This window comes from Mesocricetus auratus, unplaced genomic scaffold (assembly GCF_017639785.1).
Source record: "Mesocricetus auratus isolate SY011 unplaced genomic scaffold, BCM_Maur_2.0 Super-Scaffold_100676, whole genome shotgun sequence".
Lineage (NCBI taxonomy): Eukaryota > Metazoa > Chordata > Mammalia > Rodentia > Cricetidae > Mesocricetus > Mesocricetus auratus.
Window position 1 is genome coordinate 21634460 of NW_024429266.1, and position 17701 is coordinate 21652160.

The window sequence follows — 17701 nt, forward strand, 5'->3', positions numbered from 1 at the left end:
TGGGTTGTGGGCTATATGCTGGTTATCCTTTGCTTTATGTCTCATATCCACTTATGAGTGAGTACATATTATATTTGTCTTTCTGGGTCTGGGTTACCTCACTCAGGATGATTTTAAGAATTTGCATTTGTAACCCATTACCAGGTAATGTCACCACTGCTGGACCAGTTTGAGAGTCACTGTACTAGAGGAAGGTACTTCTGATATAGAGGAAAACACGAAGTATGTTACATCATTTTTAGAAGGCAGAACAGCATCTTGACTTCTCAGTTTAAAGTATGAGAGTTACATGAGGGAGGCTCCTTGTGGGGTGCAAAGCCAAGAACTAGTAACCTAGGAACTCATCTAATTATCTGCTTATCTGGAAGTAGTAATGAACAGTAAACAGACAACACTAACGTGTAATGTGAGGTTTTCTTGGCCTGATAGGTCTCATCACCCTTCTCTGCCCCAAAGAAACACGCAGACACTGTATTAGTTATGAATACAGTTGGCTGGAAATTTGGGCTTCTTATTCCTAGCCCATAACTACTAATCTTTGTATTTCCACATGGTCTTGACTTACCAGACCTGAAACTCCTTTGCCTGCTACTGATGACGACTGGCTCAGCGTCTCCGCAGAGAAGAGGGCGATTTCCTGCTTGTCCCTGCTTATGTACTGATTCTGTCTGGCTGCATCACTTCCTGCCTGTCTGTACAGATTTCCAGACCCTTATGGTTAGCTAGTGGCAGGTTCTGCCCAGCTATGTCACTTCCTGGGATTACATGATGACTCCTCTCTGCCTACACTTTCCAGAATTCTCCTTGTCTCCTAGTCCTACCTATCATCCTGCTTGGCCAATCAGTGTTTTATTCATCAACCAATAAGACAAACATATATACAGAAGAACATTCCCCATTACTAATGGAAAGATTATGATCTATATACAGAAGAGTATAAATTAACACAAGGACAAAGTGATTTGGTGTCCTTGTGTATAAATCATTAGACTTACTAAGTGTGGCAGTCAAGGCCGTGTATATCTAGCCTTACATTATAGCTGCCATCTCTTCTCTCTTGAGATGACCCTCCTCCCGCTCTGTGCTGTCCGTGTCCAATAACTCATCCCCAGCCTTATACCATGCCCTCTGGAGCTACTGTGCTTTGCTCGTATCACTGTTCTGTTTGTGTGGGATGCCTTTCCTCCTCCTCCTGCTCCTCCTCCTGCTCCTCCTCCTCCTCCTCCTCCTCCTGCTCCTCCTCCTCTTCCTCCTCCTCCTCCTCCTTCTCCTCCTCCTCCCCCTTCTCCTCCTCCCCCTCCTCCTCCTCATTTACAGCTCTCCATTAAGATTTCCTCATGACCTCTCTGTAGCGATCCAGTGCTCTCATCTATATTTCATATCAGTCTGCTTAGCCCTGTTGACACTGGTCACTCTATGCATCCATCAACCAGTCAACCAAAATCATCAAATCTACTCATCTGTACAAAGTAACTTGGTTTGTTTCATTTTTCAAGACAGGATTTCTGTTGAAACAGTCCTGGCTATCTGGAACTTGCTCTGTAGACCAGCCTGGCCTCAGACTCACAGAGATCCACCTGCCTCTGCCTCCCAAGTGCTGAGATTAAATGCATGGGTCACCATCACCGGACCTTAACTCAGTTTTTTTTTTATCTTATTTATTTATTTATTTACTTTGGATTTTTATCACCAAATAGGTCCCTGTAACATGATAGATATTTAGTAAATGTAGACAAATTAATCAGACATTTGGGGAAATGTTATCAACAATATAGTGCAATGATGGAGACCCAGTTCTGAATCTAGGTTCTGATTCCCTTCAAGTGGAAGGTCTCCTCTGAGTCCTTGGCAGGATCAGAGCATGCATCTATCTGTCCAACAGGAAGCACAACAGAGGGGCTGAGCAAACAGATTTCGTCAACTTAAAAAGTTACTAACTTATTTTTATAAGTAAAATTTTTGATACCACATATGAAAGAATAAAAAAGCAAAGGTTTTTGTTTTTAAATCTTAAAAAGAAAACACTAAATTTCAGTCTGTATTAGGTCTCCTTCTAAAACTCTTAATTTTTAACCCTTCTTCCCTGCTTTCTCACTTGTCTGTTCCCCAGGTCCAGTTAGGTTTTTATTGTTCTAGGCCTCTCCCCTAGGTTCAGTTAGAAAGTCTACAAGGCCTCTTCATGTGCAGCAAGGCTTGCAGTGTTGCATGGCTGCTCAAGTAAGCATTCAGCCTGAAATACACAATTGTAATGACAATTTAGTATTAGTTTTGGTAAAATTAAATTTTATGCAGAAGTCATAATTTGGCAGTATACCTTTGAAGAGTTTATAGTGTGTCAAAATGACAGCATGCCATGTGATTTCTGTTGGTAAAGAATTGAGAAACTGAAAGAATAAGGAATCAGAAAAAGATTCTATAGAAATATGCCTCTTGTTTTATCCAAACTGTCCATCCATATTTGGAGACAACTACTCTGACCCCTATAGGCTTTTCTTTTAGACCCTGGGGCCTTTTTCATGTCTTTATCTTCTACTTTTTCTTTATTCTCAAAATATGCTTCCCCAGAGAAATTCCCTTTGTGTTGAATCAGGATCATGACTAGAGTAAATTGTGTGTATAGCTTTATAAAATAAAACACATTCAAAATGATACCAATAAGCTAAATTTATATATTTATTTATTTTTGAGACAGGGTTTCTCTGTATAGCTTTGCAGACCAGGCTGACCTTGAATTCATAGAGTGCTGGGATTAAAGGCTTGTGCCACCATTGCTTGGCTTCATAAGTAGATTTCTTTTTTTTGTTTTTGTTTTATTTTTTTTTTGGCTTAGTGAACCCTTGAGTTCACTTTAATTACTACAGGAGGATAGGTTATGGGTCACTTACAGGAGTGTTTGTCTCAGCTCAATTGCAGCTGCATCACTGAAGAGCTCACCCCAGAGAAGTTGTATCCCTGAATCTCCCTACATTACTTGTAGATAACTCAACAACTCCAAGTCTTCTTTTCTTCAACAGCTATCATTGATTTATACATAAAATTAGGGAAGGTGATTTGTGAACATCTTTAAGCTTCAGGAATTTCCTGATACTTGTGAATTATTACTTACAAAGCCTTGTAAATTTTATTTCCTGAGTCGATAAGTAGATTTCTTAAGCACATGATTAATGAGTTTAAAGTATTATGCTTATCACGATATTGTCTGTATGTCTGCCTGACTGCTTGCCTATCTCTATGTATGTATGTGTGTATGCATGTCTATATGCATGTATCTGTCTAATCTATGTTATTTTTCCCCCAAACACTTATGCCTATCATACTGATGAGTGAGAGTTGAAAGTGGGAAATAAAAACATTTACATATAAATGAAAATAGGCTTTTAATAAATAGTTTCATTTAACTTTATTTGATAGCTTACTGTCTTGGTTAAGATTTCTGTTGCTGTGCAGAGACACCATGACCAAAGGAAAAGCATCTTATTGGGGTGGCTCGCTTACAGTTCAGAGGTTTAGTCCACAAGGCGGAAAGCAAGGCAGCATGCAGGCAGACATAGTGCTGGAGGAGTAGCTGAGAGTCCTACATCTTGCACAGACAACAGGAAGTGGTCTGAGACACTAAGTGTGGCTTGAGCATATATGAGACCTCAGAGCCTGCCTTCACAGTGACACACTTCTTTCAGCAAGGCCACACCTCCTAATAGTGCCACTCCCTTTGGGAGCCATTTTCTTTCAAACCACCACACCTACCTTCTGGCATTGTGGCAAGGTCAATAATGTACTTGAGTACTGAAAGAGAACAACAGCTCTTATTTCACTGGACGTATTTGCCCGTTGAAAACATCTGTTTGCCACATTGGGTTAGATTTTCTACTTCAGTTATGTAAGTTTAAAATTTATAAGTATTTATGTGAGTTTCTTTCATATCTGTTAGCTTTCTGTTACTGTAATAAATACTTGAGAAAAATCAAGTTAAAACCAGAAAGGCTTGTTTGGCTGTTGATTTCAAAGGTTTTAGTCCATGGTCACTTGGCTCAGTTGCTTTGGGTTTATAGTGGCACAGTACTTTATCAGAGACATGTAGTGGAAGAAGTCTGCTTACCTCATAGTTGCTGGGAAGTAAAAGACAGGGGCCTGGGAGGGGCTAGGTTCCCAGTATCCCCTTCAAAAGCATGACTCAGTGTTCTGACTTCATCCAGTAGATCTTACCTCCTAATGGTTCCACTACCTCCTGATGGGTCCAAGCCTTCAGCATGTAGGTCTTTGAGAAACACTTGAATATCACCAACAGCAATTTATATAATGTAATTATGGGTTTTAAAAGCAAGCAAAACACTGCTTTTATTTAATCAGTGTATAAATATGGGCTTTTATACTTATAAAATTATTTTTCAATTGTTGGCTATGTACAGTTTACCAGGCCTAGAGTACATAAGGACATCAGGGTTGTGACTTGTTTCTGGGCCATGAATTTTTGCTGTATGTATGGAACTACAAGGCAAATCTTACTTGCTTTCTAGCTACACATAGCATACATGTGTGCCATTGTAATTTCCACTGCTTCATTTTCTGTTGTTGTGACTTTATTTTTGTTTTGTTTTTAGCATGCTGGAACAGGATTCCAGGAGAGTGAAGCCCAGTGTGAACCCTGCAAATCAAAGGAGACATCTTTTAGAATTTTCCGCTAAAGAAGTTCAAGACACATCAGATGATATCAACCAGAAAAACAACTACAGGTGGGACAGCCTGTTGGCCTCATTGATTTAACAAACTGGAGAAGTTTTACCTAGTGTCATTTTACATGTAAATTGTCCATATGGGCTTTGGCTAGAGGAGCAAGTGAACAAGTGATGCCATTCGTCTTATTTTTAAGATCATTTTTAAGAATAAGTTTACTTTGAAACATTTCCTAGTTTAGGATTTCTGTTGATATGTGATCATATAATTGGTTTGTTTGTACTGATATACGTATATGTTGAAATACATGTACTATCTTCAGTTTTTTTCTCTGTATTATGGCTTAGTACATGGATCTAATATGTATGCCTATAGATAGATATGGCAGAATGATTTGGTTGAACCTAGTTGGGGCCATTAAGTAAAATAATTTGTTTTTGTTGTGTTTTCCCTTCCTTTTTATAATTTAACAGATACTTTGGTAAATTTCCATTTTGCTTAGTGATAAAGCAAAAGATGTACCTGAAAACATAATTCCCATAGCCTCTTAATTAGAACAAGGTATAGTGAATGTTTTTAGAGCTGTAGACTTTTTTTTTTTTTTTTTTTTAGTAAATGGTGATATCTTAGTTGTACTCTAACAAATAAAGCTTGCCTGAAGATCAGAGGGCAGAGCTAACCACTAGTTAACCGTAGAGGTCTGGAGGTCTGTACAGACAGATAGGAAGTGATATGGTTGGGCGGAGAGAGGAATATAAGGTGGGAGGAAGACAGGAGCTTGGCCTCTCTTTTGGTGTGAAGCTTTTGTAGAGGTATGAGCTCTAGTAGCTGACTGCTCTACTTCTCTGATCTTTCAGCTTTTACCCCCCAAATATCTGACTCTGGCTTTTTATTAGTAAGACCAATTAGAACTTGTGTTATAGGGAAACATTGCTCTATATGTTTTGGGATTCTTATCAGAGGCAAATAAAGCCAGAATCTTTGTAGTAGGCAGAGAAGTCGTAGTACAGCAGTCATAGCACTGCAATGAAATGCTTGAAAGTTATTAAAGACCTGGTTGCCCTGAACTGTCTGCAGTGTTCCAAGGCAAGGGCCGCAGAGGAACACCTCTTCCTTGTCCTTTACTCTTTAGGTTGAATAAGGAGCTGAGGATCCTGTGGCAGTGCTGGCTAGCAGGCGGGAGATGTTGTGACATTAGAAAGCATTACATATTTTCTGCTAATTTGGTTTTTACATGTTAGAATTTGTCATATTTCTGAAATGGTGACATTGGTGATAATGTGTCCCTTATATTGGTAGAGTTTATTAGGTTTTTTTTTTGTTGTTGTTTTTCCAAAATTTCTATGTTCTGTAATTTTAAGTTCTGTGGTTCTCCATGGGTGATCTTTCAAGACTTAGGATGTTTGATCAACTGTGGCTAATTGTTAAAAATAAGAACTAATTATTGATTTGGTACTTCAAGCCATACTTTGTTTAGGTAACCTTTATGGGGATATTATTTATTCTAAAATAACCATAATAAGTAGGAGCCTTCATGTATTTACTCACATTAGTATGAGATAAAATGTTGACTCCTGGAAAGTGTAGTGATCAGCTCATATGCATTCACTGTAGAGGTCTGGGCAACTTTCAGGGGGAATTCTGTTACCCTGAAGAGATTTATAACTCATTGAGAAGAGGACGTAAAAGTTCTTAAAATATGTAAACCATCTCTGTGTTCCACACCCAGAATTACCACTGGCTGTGTGTGTGTCTGACCTAATGGTCTTGGTAAAAAGAGATAATAGATTTTTAGAGACCTACAGGTCTGAAGCTTATTGTAGAAAACTTAAGAAAATGTTAGTTCATTAGTTTGAAGTTCTTGCCATTATTTTTTATTAATTATTATCATTATCATTGGTAGTAGTAGTAGTAGCAGCAGTACTGAATATAAAGTTCTAAAAGTTAGTTTTGAAACATTTGAAAATTCCAAATATGAATTTGTTCTGAGCTTAGTTTTAGATGTTTGTATGTGCTGTCAGGACACCTATATGTATTTTCCTTTCAAAAAAATTAAATTAAAATTTAATCTGCTACTATTTTACTAGTTTCCTATCTTTTAAACATATTTAACACTTTAATTGACATGTAGTAATGTATAACTGCACTGTGTCTGTCATTTTGATGTTTATAATGTGTAGTGATTGGACCAGAGTAGTTAGTATATCCATCATCTGAGACAGACACTTATTTTTTCTTTGTGTTGAGAGCATTCATACTTTTCTGTACAAAGGATGTTGAAATGTTTGAGGCATTGTGATCAACCATAGTCTTCTGTGCTGCAGAGCATTTAAAATGATCCCTCTTATCCGATCTTACTCTGAGACCCATTAATGACTCTCCTTCCATGTTTTCTCTCCCCCTTACCTTCTTAGACTCTGATGTACGTGATTGTATTTTATATTTCTGTGATAGCAGATTTTTTAGCTACTATGTATAAGTGAAAAAACATATTTTTCTTGTGCCTTATTTCCCTTAATATATTTTCCTGAAATTCTATCTATGTTGGTGAAAATTTCAGTCATTTTTATGAATATTATTTTAGTATCTGTTGACAGAAGTTTCTGTCCTTCCAGCAGCTACCAACAAAACACACTGAGGTTTATAGTAATTACAAATGCTCACTCAATAGCTCAGGCTTATTACTTACTAACTCTTACAACTTAAATTAACCTGTTTTTATTAATCTATGTATTGCCACATGGCTCGTGGCTCTACGTGTCCTCCAGCATGTCTTGTTCCCTCTGTGTCTCCTTGTGACTCTTCTCCACCCTTCTTTCTTCTGGCATTTATAGTTTGTGGCTCTACGTGTCCTCCAGTATGTCTTGTTCCCTCTGTGTCTCCTGGTGACTCTTCTCCACCCTTCTTTCTTCTGGCATTCTTAGTTTGGCTGTCCCTGCTGTTCACAGTGTACAGAAGGATTATTCCACAGCACATATAAATGAGAAAATATATTTTTCCTGTGTCTTATTTCCCTTAATGCATTGTACTATAATTCCATACATGTCGGTGAAAATGGCAAAATTTCCATCATTTTTATGAATGAGTATTATTTTAGTATCTGTGTTTTCTTTATCCATCCATCAGTGGACACTTAGATTAATTTCCATATCTTGGCTATTGTGACTAGTGCTGGAGTAAACATGTGCATACAGATAGATGTACATTTGCTCCTGAGTTTAGAATAAAATATTTCAGATTTTTCTCATTAGTATAATGTTGGCTATGGTCTGTCATTTGGGCTTTATCTTCATCTTTTGAGACAATCATAAAGTTTTTATTTCCCATTCTGTTGATATAGTATGTTACATTTTTATTTGTGCATATTGAGCCATCCTTGCATTTTTGTAATAAATTATATTGTATAATTTTTTTGATATGTTGGATTTGAGTTGCTGGTATTTTGTTGAGAATTTTAATAGCTATGATCATCAGGAATTTTGGTCTGTGCATTCCTTTTTTGAATGTGTTTTTTGGGGTCTTGATGTCAGGGTAGAACAACTTTGTAAGGGTTTCCTTTCTTTCAGTTCTTTGGACTAGTTTGAGGCAAATTTATTTTAGTTTCTTTTTCTTCTTCTTCTTCTTCTTCTTCTTCTTCTTCTTCTTCTTCTTCTTCTTTTTCTTGTTCTTCTTCCTCTTCTTCCTCTTCCTCCTCCTCCTCTCCCTCCTCCTCCTCCTCCTCCCCACCCCTTCTCATCTCTATTTTTGGAAAGGGTCTCATTAAGTTACCTATCTCCCTATCTCGGCTTTTGGATAGCTGGCATGCTAGGGACTTTTTATTACAAATTTGATCTTCTTATTTATTATTGGCCTGTTCAAGTTTTCTATATCATAATCTGTATTTTTAAATGCCTCATTTTTGTTTCAGTATAGGAGATTTATGGTTCAAATGTGGGATAGATAATCGTATTGTTTAAATGTTCTATTTGTTTTTCATTAACACATTACCATTAGCAAATTGTAGTTGCATATAGATTCTTGTTTCAATGTTAGAAGTATATGTATATGTACATATCTGTATTTGTAGCAGTGTAATTTATCAGCCAAAGTAAGTGGGATACTTTTTAGAAAGAATATTGGTAATATAGGCACTTTCTGGAAAGAATATTGGTAATATAGAGGAAGTTAGTAATAATTATTACCTCAGGATGTAGAACATCAGGCTTAAGTGGCAGTTGCTTTCTAGTAAGCAGGAAAGTATGGTTTCTACTGAAAGCATCAGCCACAACTTACAACTTGTCTTTAGTCTAAGAATTCTCATTAACTCTTGCTCCCTAGCATTGCACTTTCTTTTGGTGATGTATTTGCTGAAATTTCTTCTGTTTGTACAGAATGAATTGCAAACAGGCCAGAACTCTGTCTTTGGGTTAAAGAAGGTCTGATTATTTCCAGAATGCACGCTGGCTTAGATTCTCCCCTTCCTTTCCCCGTTAACACCATCCAACCTACTCTTACATTTCTTCTATCAGATTTTTTAATCAAAATTTTCTTTTCTATTTTTTTGTCTGTTAGAACAAAGTTAGCCAGCAAGATGTGCCGAAAGCATTACTAGAATTTATCATATGGAAGGAAAATTACAGTCAAAATATAGTTTTGAAAGCAATTTTGGATTTTGTTTATGTGACTATAGAGTTCCTGTTTTTGTTAAGTATAAAGGGGTGATTTTCAAATGACATATGGGACAGGTGTGTGGGTGTGCATAAGCCTCTGTTTTTGTTGCAGCAGTGGCTTCTTAACTACATTCAGAATGGTATTGCATTTACAGGCACTACCAGCTCAGTTCTAGGCTGATATCTTTTCCTGTCAGTATTTGTTTTATTCCAGACATTTTACCTCTGTAAATCTTACTTGCTGGAAGAGAGGACATGAGGAGCCTTCTGAGTGCAACCAGTAGAGGGGGGATGTTTCATATAACTTCAGCTTTCACTTCTTTTCCCTCCATGTATGCCGTACTCAGAAATCATTGCTTTTTTTTCTGAAATGAGTTTTCCACTTGCTAGGTGTGTGTGTTGGGGGGAGGGCATGTGTTTTCATTGTGCCCAAATTTAATGGTCACCCATGTGTTCATCTTGAACTTTCTTCAACATTTGGCTAAGCGAATCACTCCTTAAAGTGCTTTCCTTTTGCTTTGTTACATTATTTTAATCTTTTTGTTTGTTTGTTTGCTGCTGCTTGTTAAGTCTTTTGTGGTGTTAGGGATTCAGTGCAGGGCCTTGTATAGGCAAGTACTCTACCACTGAGTTTTTCCCCAGCCCCTGGTTAATTGAGACAAATTCTTGCTTTGTATCACAGGGTGGCTTTGAACTTGTGAGCCTCCTGCCTTCACCTCCCTTGTACAAGATTATCATGCTCACTCCCTCAGTCTTCCTTGCTTCCTTTCTGATTTTCTTTGTAGGCTTCTCCTTTGTGCAAATCCCAAGCTTTGCAGTTTGAACTTGGTTTTCTTTCTGCTAAAGTGACTCATTCGTACTACAGACTCCATGTCTATATGCAAGATTGACTCTCACATTCCTGTTTCCATCCAGGTCAGACATCTCATACACATACTCACAATCCAGTTTTCTCTTTGACTTTTTCTCTTAGCATTTCAAACTTAATGTGCACAATGGATTTTGTCCCTTTCCTTGTTTAACTAATGTTTATTGTTGGTGAGATTTTAAGGCGCAAGGGTAAAATGAGGCATGTCACTTTGCGACTTCTCTTTTATTCAGCAAGTCCTAATTATGACTTGGTCTCTGTCTTTCCAACTTCCTCGTATGTCTGTCCCACTTGCATACAGCTCTTCAGCAGTCATCTGTGTTTCTTGAGTCAGCTTTTTTTCTCACTTGCTTCTGTCTAGTATATGCTTCTCATGGTTTCTATGCAGCTGGTTTCTTCTTGTCACTTAATACCATCTCTGCCTTGGACTATTTATCTAAAGTAGACACTGCCAAACTGTGCTATTTGAGTCCTGTGTTTCTTTTACAATACTTAGCACAGTTTTGTTGAGTTTTATGTATTTGTTTTCTTGTGTTTGATCTGTCTTCACTGTTAGGTCTTTGAGAATAGAGACTTCTCTTTCTGTCTCTTGGATTACCCAGCACATGGGCAGTATCTAGTAAATGAATAAATGAAAAGTATGAATCTTAACCATGTTCAATTTTGTATGTCCTTTTTTTGTATTTTAGTATATCTAATTATAAACTCAGATCATCTTATATAAAAAACTTAAGAACACGCCAGTTGGTGGTGGTGCACGCCTTTAATCCCAGCACTCGGGAGGCAGAGGCAGGTGAATCTCTATGAGTTTGAGACCAGCTTGGTCTACAAGAGCTAGTTCCAGGACAGGCTCCAAAGCTACACAGAGAAACCTTGTCTCAAGAAAAAGAACATTATGATGCAAGGAAACACTTTTCTATGTGTTTGTTTCAGATATGATCACTCTGTCTCAAATGACAAAGCTTTAATGGTGCTAACAGAAGAACCGCTGCTTTATATCCCTCCACCTCCGTGTCAGCCCCTGATTAACACAACAGAGTCTCTCAGGTGAGTCTGTGGGTTTTTGCAGAGACACCTGCATGGCCGCCCACGCCTTTCTTCAGGCTACTAAGACACCAAGAGAATCTGGGTTACTTGTTGAATCTTTGTAGGCCTGTCAGTTGTCTGGTTTCTCTACCAGCCTGGCAGAGATGGTGATGGATCTGTGTAATGTGCTGATTGCCTGTCTTTTTGTGTTTCATTTGAAAACTAAAGGATGAACTCAGGGCAAGGCTAAACTTGTGGACATAATATTCTCAGCACACAGCATCTTTTTTTTTTTCAAATTACGAAGATAATATTTGACTCTTATTTCTTTGAGTTTTGAATTCATAATTGAGGAGGTTGCCTTATTACAATTCATGTCTTATTAAAAACAATATTACATGTCTTAGCTTTCTTTTTTTTTCAAATGAAAAGGCATTGTTGAGTAGTCAGGTATGTTGGCTGCTCTTTGGGTCCTATAGAACGATTAAATTAGTTTCCAACAAAAAAGTAAGACAGTTAACTTCTATTAAATAAATTTGATTAATTTGTTTTACAGGTTGAACCATGAACTTCGAGGCTGGGTTCATAGACATGAAGTGGAAAGGACCAAATCAAGAAGAATGATAAATAACCAACAGAAAACCCGCATCCTTCAGGTTTGTTTCTGCTTGTGTTTGAAGAAATGACAGCACAGTTGCTAGGAACCTTCTCCCAGTGGAGCTGCTTTCTTCCCAGGAAGATTTGGAAACTTTTCTTTCTCATTGTGGCTGCTTCTGCTGCAGCAGCCATTGCCACTGAAACCACTCCCCAGCTTTTGTAGCCCTTAGTTCAGCTCTTACTTACAGCAGCAGCAGTATTTCCTGGTCAGGCACAGTGCTGCTTCCTCCTGCTCTCCCCCTCTTTCCCTCCCTTCCTCCCTCTTTCTCTCCCTCCTTCTCTTTCCTCTCTTCCCCCAGCCTCGCTGTCAGCACAGGTAGTACAATAAAAAATAATGTTTGTCCCCCACTCTCTCCCCCACCGCTTCTTAGAGCTTTTCAAAGAGGGTGTTGAAGACACATGGCATATTGTAGGGAAGAACATACCATGGAGGCACTTTCAAACTTAGACATGTTCCATTACAGGTTAATGGTAGTGCTGACTTAAGACCATAAGAAAATAAAGTCTGTGTATCCTGTACCCCCAACACACCTATACCCCCCAAACATACATATCTCAGTAACTTGAATTTTTAAAGCAAGAATAAAAACAGCTTATAAAAATAAAAAGGGAGCGTCAAGTAGAATTGTATAACTAAGTTGTTTGTTTGACACAGGGTCTCACCAGCTATCCCTGGCTGGCCTGGCACTTACTATATAGACGCTGCTGGTCTTGAGCTCACAGAGAGTCGCCTGTCTCTGCCTTCTGAATGCTGAGATTATAGCAAAGTTTTTATACTGTCAAAATATTATTCCAAGATAGACTGTGATGATGTGACATGGAAAGTAGCAGACCCTGTGTATAGTATTTTTCACAATCCACACATAACTAGGATAAGGGTTAATTTCTAAGTTAAGTCAGTAAGAGACCAACAGCAATAATAGAGCATTTATAACAGTATTCTGTAGTAAAATCTCCAGCATCATTTCTCTTGAGCTTGAGGCCATTATTCAGTGAAGTAAGGTTATCTTTATACCAGTACTACTATAGCATGGCAGTTGATCTGAGGACTGAGAGGCTTCCTAAACTGACTATCATTGCTTATGCATGGATGTATATGCTAATCACTAACAATTGCCAAATAAGGCCCTTGGTGTGGATCCCGAAAGTGGAAACCTCAAAGTCGTCCTTGCACATTGGTTCCACTTACCAAAGAGACTTATTCTCCTTATTCCTCCCTTAAACCTTTAGTGTTTATAGAACTTTTACCCCCAGTCAAACCCTGAGCCTCTTAAAGGAAATCAAAAACCTAATTTTGGAGCCCTACTTCATGTAAAGATGAGTGTATGAACACAATAATAACAAATTTCAGGAGAATTATGATTAAACTATTACATATCAAAAATACTTATTCTTGTGAAGTTACAATAAGCTCACTTTATAATGTAATAATAGTAATATACCTTTGAATTCTGATACCCTTACTAGATTGTCCTAAAAGTTAGCTTACAAAACTCCCCGGGAATTTAAGAGGATAGATGACAGAACAAATGCCATTTGAAATACAAGTTTCTAGTGTAACATGTTGGCCACTGATGGTTCCATACTGAATTGTTCTCTGGCCAAGGGAGTCATAGGTTAGATGCCTTTCATGAGATACAACCAATAGGTTGTGAGGAATTTGTGTGTAACTTGGTGAATAGTGGAAATTTTGTTTCATTTTGAGCCTTTCCTATTTCTTTTTTTAAAATTAATTTAATTTTATTATATATATATAGTGTTCTGCCTGCATATACACCTGCATGCCAGAAGAGTGCACCAGACCTCATTATAGATGGTTGTGAGCCACCATGTGATTGTTAGGAATTGAACTTTTAACCTCTGAGTCATCTCTCCAGGCTCCACCTTCCCTATTTCTTAGGAATTTGTATGTAACATAATTTTTGACAAATGAAAGTTGTTACATGCCCAGTAATACTTGTACAGCTTGGTCATAAACTCAGAGTAGTTGAACTGAATTCTCTCATTCTTTCTGTAAACTTTGTGGAAAGTACTTGAATGTCTTAATAAGACAGTGTAAGATATATTCTCAGAAGCTGGGCGTTGGTTGCGCACGCCTTTAATCCCAGCACTTGGGAGGCAGAGGCAGGCGGATCTCTGTGAATTCGAGACCAGCCTGGTCTACAGAGCGAGTTCCAGGACAGAGTCCAAAATAATACAGGGAAACCCTGTCTCGAAAAACCAAAAAAAAAAAAAAAAAAATATATATATATATATATATATATATATATATATATATATATATATATGTATGTATTCTTAGCTTATAGTATGACTTGAAAGATTCTAAGCAACAAATCCAAGTATGAATCAGTATTGGAAGTTTTTTGTGCTATTTCCTAAATCTCTTTCTCTTTTCCAGGGTGCTCTGGAGCAGGGCTCAAATTCTCAGCTGATGGCTGTCCAGTACACAGAAACCACTAGCATCAGGTAAGAAGGTGTGGAAGCTCTTGGCCACAGAGCTTGAACTGTGTTGTATGTTAGTGATATTGAAGTTAATGCCTCCTTTTTGTGCTCTTCTACAACTTTTTTTTTATTAATATTTTTTTTTATTTTCCATTTTAAATTTAGATAAGAAACAAGGTTGCTTCACAAGTCAGTACGAGGTCCCTCTCCCTTTCCCTCCCCTCCACCCGTGCCCTCCCCCATCCCCCCCATTATCCCTCATTCCCCCAGGGAGGGTGAGGCCCTCCATGGGGGTGTCCATAGTCTGTCATTTCATATAGGGCAGGGCCTAGACCCTTCCCCAAGAGTTCAGGGTGAGAGTGCACCTCACATTGTTCTATGGGAGTCCAGAGACCGTGTGTATACTTGGGATGGGTACTGATCTGCTGTCCAAGGCTCAATAGATTACCTATGCCTCCTCACTGACACCCAGATTCAGGGGGTCTTGATCAGTCCCATGCTGGATTCCCAGGCTGATGCCTGGGAATCAAGAGTTAACCTTTGTCTGGTCAGCTGTTTCTGGGGGTTCAACCAGCCCAGTCTTAATCCCTTTGATCATCAGTCCTCCCTCTCTGATACTGGCTTTCTTGAGTTCAGCTCAGTACTTAACCAGCCAGTAAATGAAGTTTCTGTTTCCCAGACTCTCTGGTAATAGGATTGTAGGCTGGCACTCCCCAGATCTATGTCTAAAATCCATATATGAGAGAGTACTGTGTTGTATGTTAGTGATATTGAAGTTAATGCCTCCTTTTTGTGCTCTTCTACAACTTTTATATCAGTTCAAATTAACATATACCACTTGTTAGTGATCCCAAAACAAGATCACCTCTCTTAACTCTCTTAAATACAGATTTACTCAGAATGTTTTTCAGTGTAATTTTGCTGAAAATCCTAAGTACATGGTGCTTTCTTGTTCTTGATTTTTTTCTGTTTTATAAGCTTCAGGGAGAGAGGTATTGCCCCTTTCCTCTTTTGTAGGTATCTTATTGAGTGAACACATTTTAAAAAATATTAATTGTGTGTGTGTGTGTGTGTGTAATGAAGTCAGAGGAAAAGTAAAGTCAGAAAAACTCTGGGGAGTTAGTTCCCTCCTTCCACCTAATTCAGGGTCACTCTTGTTTCTGTCATACCGTGAACTCCATGCTGTTCTGGCCCACAAACTCCCTGGTGATTCTTCTGTCTTGGCTGCTCATATCTCGATAGTAGCACTGGCATTACAGTGTGGCCTTTGGTTAGCTTTTTGTTTGGATTTTTGAGATCTGGTTTTACTGGGTAGCTCTGGCTGTGAGATCTACCTGTTTCTGCCTTCCAAGTGCACCACCACTGCCTGGCTTAATCCAGCTTTTTTTTATGTGATTCTGCAGATTGAATTCAGTCATAGAGTTGTGTGGCAGGTGCTTTTACCTGCTGAGCCATCTTGTCCACCCTGGCTGGATGCTTTATATACATCTTATCTTTAAATTTATATAATGATTCCAAAGTATATTTTACATATGAAAAGGGTGGAGAGTTAAATTTTTTTTTTAAAAATAATTTTCAAAGTCATGAACTAAGTGGTAGAACTAAACTTCAGATCCTGTCTGTTTGATTTAAAAAAAAAAAATCTCTCCGGGCGGTGGTGGCGCACGCCTTTAATCCCAGCACTCGGGAGGCAGAGGCAGGTGGATCTCTGTGAGTTCGAGGCCAGCCTGGTCTACAGAGCTAGTTCCAGGACAGCCTCCAAAAAAATACAGAGAAACCCTGTCTCAAAAAAAACAAAAACAAAAAACAAAACAAAACAAAAAGTAGCAGAACATATGGCACCTCATAAATATGTGCCAATTAAAACAAGATAAAAGAGTAAAAATTGTTGTTAAAATGCTACTGTTTTGACTGAAAGACATTCTTTAGATTCAGATGTGGCCTTAGACTGGAAAGACTCACATGTTTGAATAGTAATGATATTTTATGTCTTCTCATGTCAGTAGGAACTCTGGGAATGAGCTGCAAGTGTACTATGCTTCACCGGGAAGTTACCAAGGCTTCTTCGAAGCCATCCGCAGGCGGGGGGACACATTTTATGTCGTATCATTTCGAAGGGTAAGTTCATTTTGAAAGAATAAAGCGCGCGTTTTTGAACACCTGCTGAGTAAAACGGCCCCAGACTGAGCTTGCGGAAGGTACAGAGGTGGTAGAAGGCCAGATGGAGTCAGTGGTGTGAGTGCAGCAGCGAGGCAGTGCTGTGACGGATGCAGACGCATGAGCTGGGCAGCGCTTGAAGAAGCTGAACGTGCACAGATGTCAGGCTACATATTGTGCATTAGGAAACACAAACCACGCCTGCATTTTTATTCCTTCTGTTTGCTTCTAACCAAAGGGAAAGTAAAAACACCATTTCCTAATATTCATTTTAAGCCAATGCCTATTTGGTAATTACGGTGTTTAAATCTATGTTCTCGAGTGTTTTGTTTCTTTTTTATTTCTTCATTAAACGTTTACATTTGTTGGTGAAGATAATGTTAGATAATGTCAGGTTGTATAAGCTTACAGTATGAATGTTAAAAATGTTAGACTACATGAAAAAGCACAGACACTTACAGCCCATCGGCTTTTCCTATCAATGAGCAGTATGTTCTTCATAGAGTTTCCATCTTACAGTCCCTTGAGTGCTCGGCGTTAACCAGGAAAACAGACATGATTGGAGCCCCTCAGTGATTTGTACCTCAAGCTATTTCCTTTTTTTTCTATTTTTTATTTAAATTAGAAACAAGCTTGTTTTACATGTCAGTCCCAGTTCCCTCTCACTCCCCTGCCATTTCTTTTTTAAATCTATTTTGTTTTTAATTGTATATTTGATATGTACATGAGTGCTCTATTAGTTGCTTTCATTGCTGTGATAAAACATCACAACCAAGACAACTTACGGAAGAAGTCATCCCTTGCAGCTGGAGTTACAAGCAGTTATAAGCTACCTGATGTGGGTGTTGGGAACTGAACTCAGGTCCTCTGCAAGAACAATAAGCACTTCTAACCACTGAGCCATCTCTCTAGTTGCCCAAGCCACTTATTTATAAAGAACAAACTATAGGGGGTTAGGGTTAGAAATGAGTATTCACTAACAGTAGAATGCCTTTTGCCTTTAGTTGCTGTCGCCAGTCACTGTCACAGAATTTGTCAGTGGAATACTTAAATGTTTTTCTAAATTAGAAATTAGTGGTGGCTTAGGGTTTCAGGAATAGGGAAAATGGCTCTTGAAAACTAAGATCAGATGTGACAGGTGAGTGTGTGCGTGCGTGCATGTGTGTGTGTATTTCCAGTTATTATCAGATATACCAGGAGATTTGGAATACTTTAACTATGGCATCTG

At 38.4% G+C, this 17701-nt stretch overlaps 1 protein-coding gene across 1 annotated transcript in view; it reads left to right on the forward strand.

The window, feature by feature from the left end:
* Window positions 1–17701, forward strand: part of Atf6 (activating transcription factor 6) — a 152696-nt gene that overhangs the window by 63503 nt on the left and 71492 nt on the right. Inside the window, exons 11-15 of the mRNA XM_040739028.1 lie at window positions 4599–4730; window positions 11122–11235; window positions 11771–11870; window positions 14273–14340; window positions 16320–16434. Of these exons, the coding sequence (XP_040594962.1) occupies window positions 4599–4730; window positions 11122–11235; window positions 11771–11870; window positions 14273–14340; window positions 16320–16434 (529 nt within the window). The remainder of the gene's footprint in view (window positions 1–4598; window positions 4731–11121; window positions 11236–11770; window positions 11871–14272; window positions 14341–16319; window positions 16435–17701) is intronic.